The sequence below is a fragment of the Gaeumannomyces tritici genome (assembly GCF_000145635.1).
Source record: "Gaeumannomyces tritici R3-111a-1 unplaced genomic scaffold supercont2.266, whole genome shotgun sequence".
NCBI classification, from domain to species: Eukaryota; Fungi; Ascomycota; class Sordariomycetes; order Magnaporthales; family Magnaporthaceae; genus Gaeumannomyces; species Gaeumannomyces tritici.
Window position 1 is genome coordinate 1 of NW_008804810.1, and position 1,871 is coordinate 1,871.

The window sequence follows — 1,871 nt, forward strand, 5'->3', positions numbered from 1 at the left end:
CCGTGGCCTTGGCAAGGGGCAGACCTCTTATTTCTAAAGTGGACTCCATCTAGACCTGTAGTTATGCGCTGTCAGCCAAAGTGGTGTTTGTTGTCGTGTGCTTCCGCCAGGAAGGTTTGATCATGCCAAAGGGCACAACGAGTCGCTCTGTACCCTCACTGTCTCTGTTGTACAAAAGACCGTTTGCCACTCTAAAGGTATGGCCCGGCTTGGAAGCATTGACGACGCCCTCGTTGTCCTTTCGGGGCTTGCATCCATTGACTGTGGCGAGCTCTCGGATCAGCCGACCATATACTGTATCTTGTCCGTAGGCCTGGATGAGCTCGTTTCTTATTTTGCCATCCATGACTGCCTCTGCTATGTTAAGAACACGGTCCGTGTCCACGTCCTGTGTCGGCATGCCGTTACCTATCGCATCTCTGTCCCAGAAGGCATTGAGGACGGGTTCCTCCCGAAAGGCACGCTGAGCCTCGTCGTCTGTTGTCGCGGCGAGTCGGGAAAGGGCGTCAGGACCAGGTTGAGACGGCCTGGCAGATGGTGAACGTCGAGCGGGTAGACGCTGAGGTAGATGGATGCATTGATGAGACGTCTGTTGGCTCGGTCTGTCGAAACGGTGTTAAGGGTCGTTTTATTTACGATGCCACGAGTGGAGTCGTGATCCATGAGAACGGTGATCGTTGGGCGAATGCGCATCTTTGCATAGCTATATCCACCCAGCACAGCGTCATCAGTTGCGGTGGTGACTTGGCCTATCACCAGGTCATTCTCAATATAGTGACGAGGTTCCTTATCAGCGACGTGGTCGACATGATCAGCTAGCGCGTCACAAAAGACAGCGTGTGCATAAAGCATGTTGCGGGAGTGAACCAGGATGTCGCAGCGCTTGCAAGTGCGGTTTTCCAGGTCAGGGCACGCCTTGCGTGACACAATGTAAGCTCCTCGCGATACTTATCGTCACTGGAGACGCTTCGGTCAGCAAACGCTTCGGTCAGCAAACGCTTCGTCTGGATTGGCGTCCCGACGCTCGTCAGGGGAGCCCTCATGAACATTGTGATCTCGCTCCTTGTCCTTGTACTTGTCGGAGCTTTTGTACTTGTTAAAGCCCTTGTACTTGTCAGGAGATGCCTTGTCAGAAAATGAGCCGCCCTCATTGCGCTTGTCAGAAGGGCCGCTCTTCGGCTTGTCAGGGCCGCCCTTGTTGTATGAGGAACTCTTGTTCGAAAAAGACATGGTCTCTTTGTTCTTGTCTTCCCAGGAGCGGAGGCCGTGGCTGTTCTTTGGGCATTTGGGTACGTCTTGCGGGCCCGCGGCACCAGTGTTGTATTGGCTCGGTCCAAGTACTGCAGATACTCCGTGCGAGTATTCCCAACATTCCCGAACGTTGGCATTCCGAATGATGATGAGCCCCCGTGGCCCCTCAAACGCCTCGTCGCTACGGATTGCCCATTTGACCGGGGACGCGGCTGCTATTACGGCCCGCTACGACGGAGCGACAAAACTTGCCAACTGCTTGCAAGCAAGCTGTTTGCTGCGCGATGCCGTCTGGTGCCGTGCTGTCTTTCCCGCCCCTCCTAGTTAGGGGTTCACCGCTTGCGCCACCCACCATCTGCCCCTGGTTCCTTCCTCCATCCCCACCGTGCCTAACCTTTTAAAAGGACCCCTAAAAGCCATGTGCCGTGTCCCTTTTGCGCCGCGACGCGCAGCTATAATGTGCAAACGATTTAGACATATCTGGTGCCGATCCTGAAGAGACGGTAGCGCTCTAGAGAAACTGGAAAGTTGATGTCAATCGGCGTCCTTGGCTGGGGGCAGAGGCAGAGATCCTATTTATTATGGAGTGGCGCGCCTTGCAGGCGGCTGCTCCACTCTGG

The 1,871-nt window shown here is 55.0% G+C and overlaps 1 protein-coding gene across 1 annotated transcript; it reads right to left on the reverse strand.

The window, feature by feature from the left end:
- Positions 1 to 61: 61 nt before the first annotated feature.
- Positions 62 to 1,671, reverse strand: GGTG_14335 (hypothetical protein; the record flags this gene model as incomplete). Its single annotated transcript, XM_009232262.1, has 3 exons — positions 62 to 602; positions 998 to 1,432; positions 1,604 to 1,671. 3 exons carry the CDS (start codon positions 1,669 to 1,671, stop codon positions 62 to 64), a joined length of 1,044 nt encoding a protein of 347 aa, XP_009230526.1.
- Between the last annotated feature and the right edge of the window lie 200 nt (positions 1,672 to 1,871).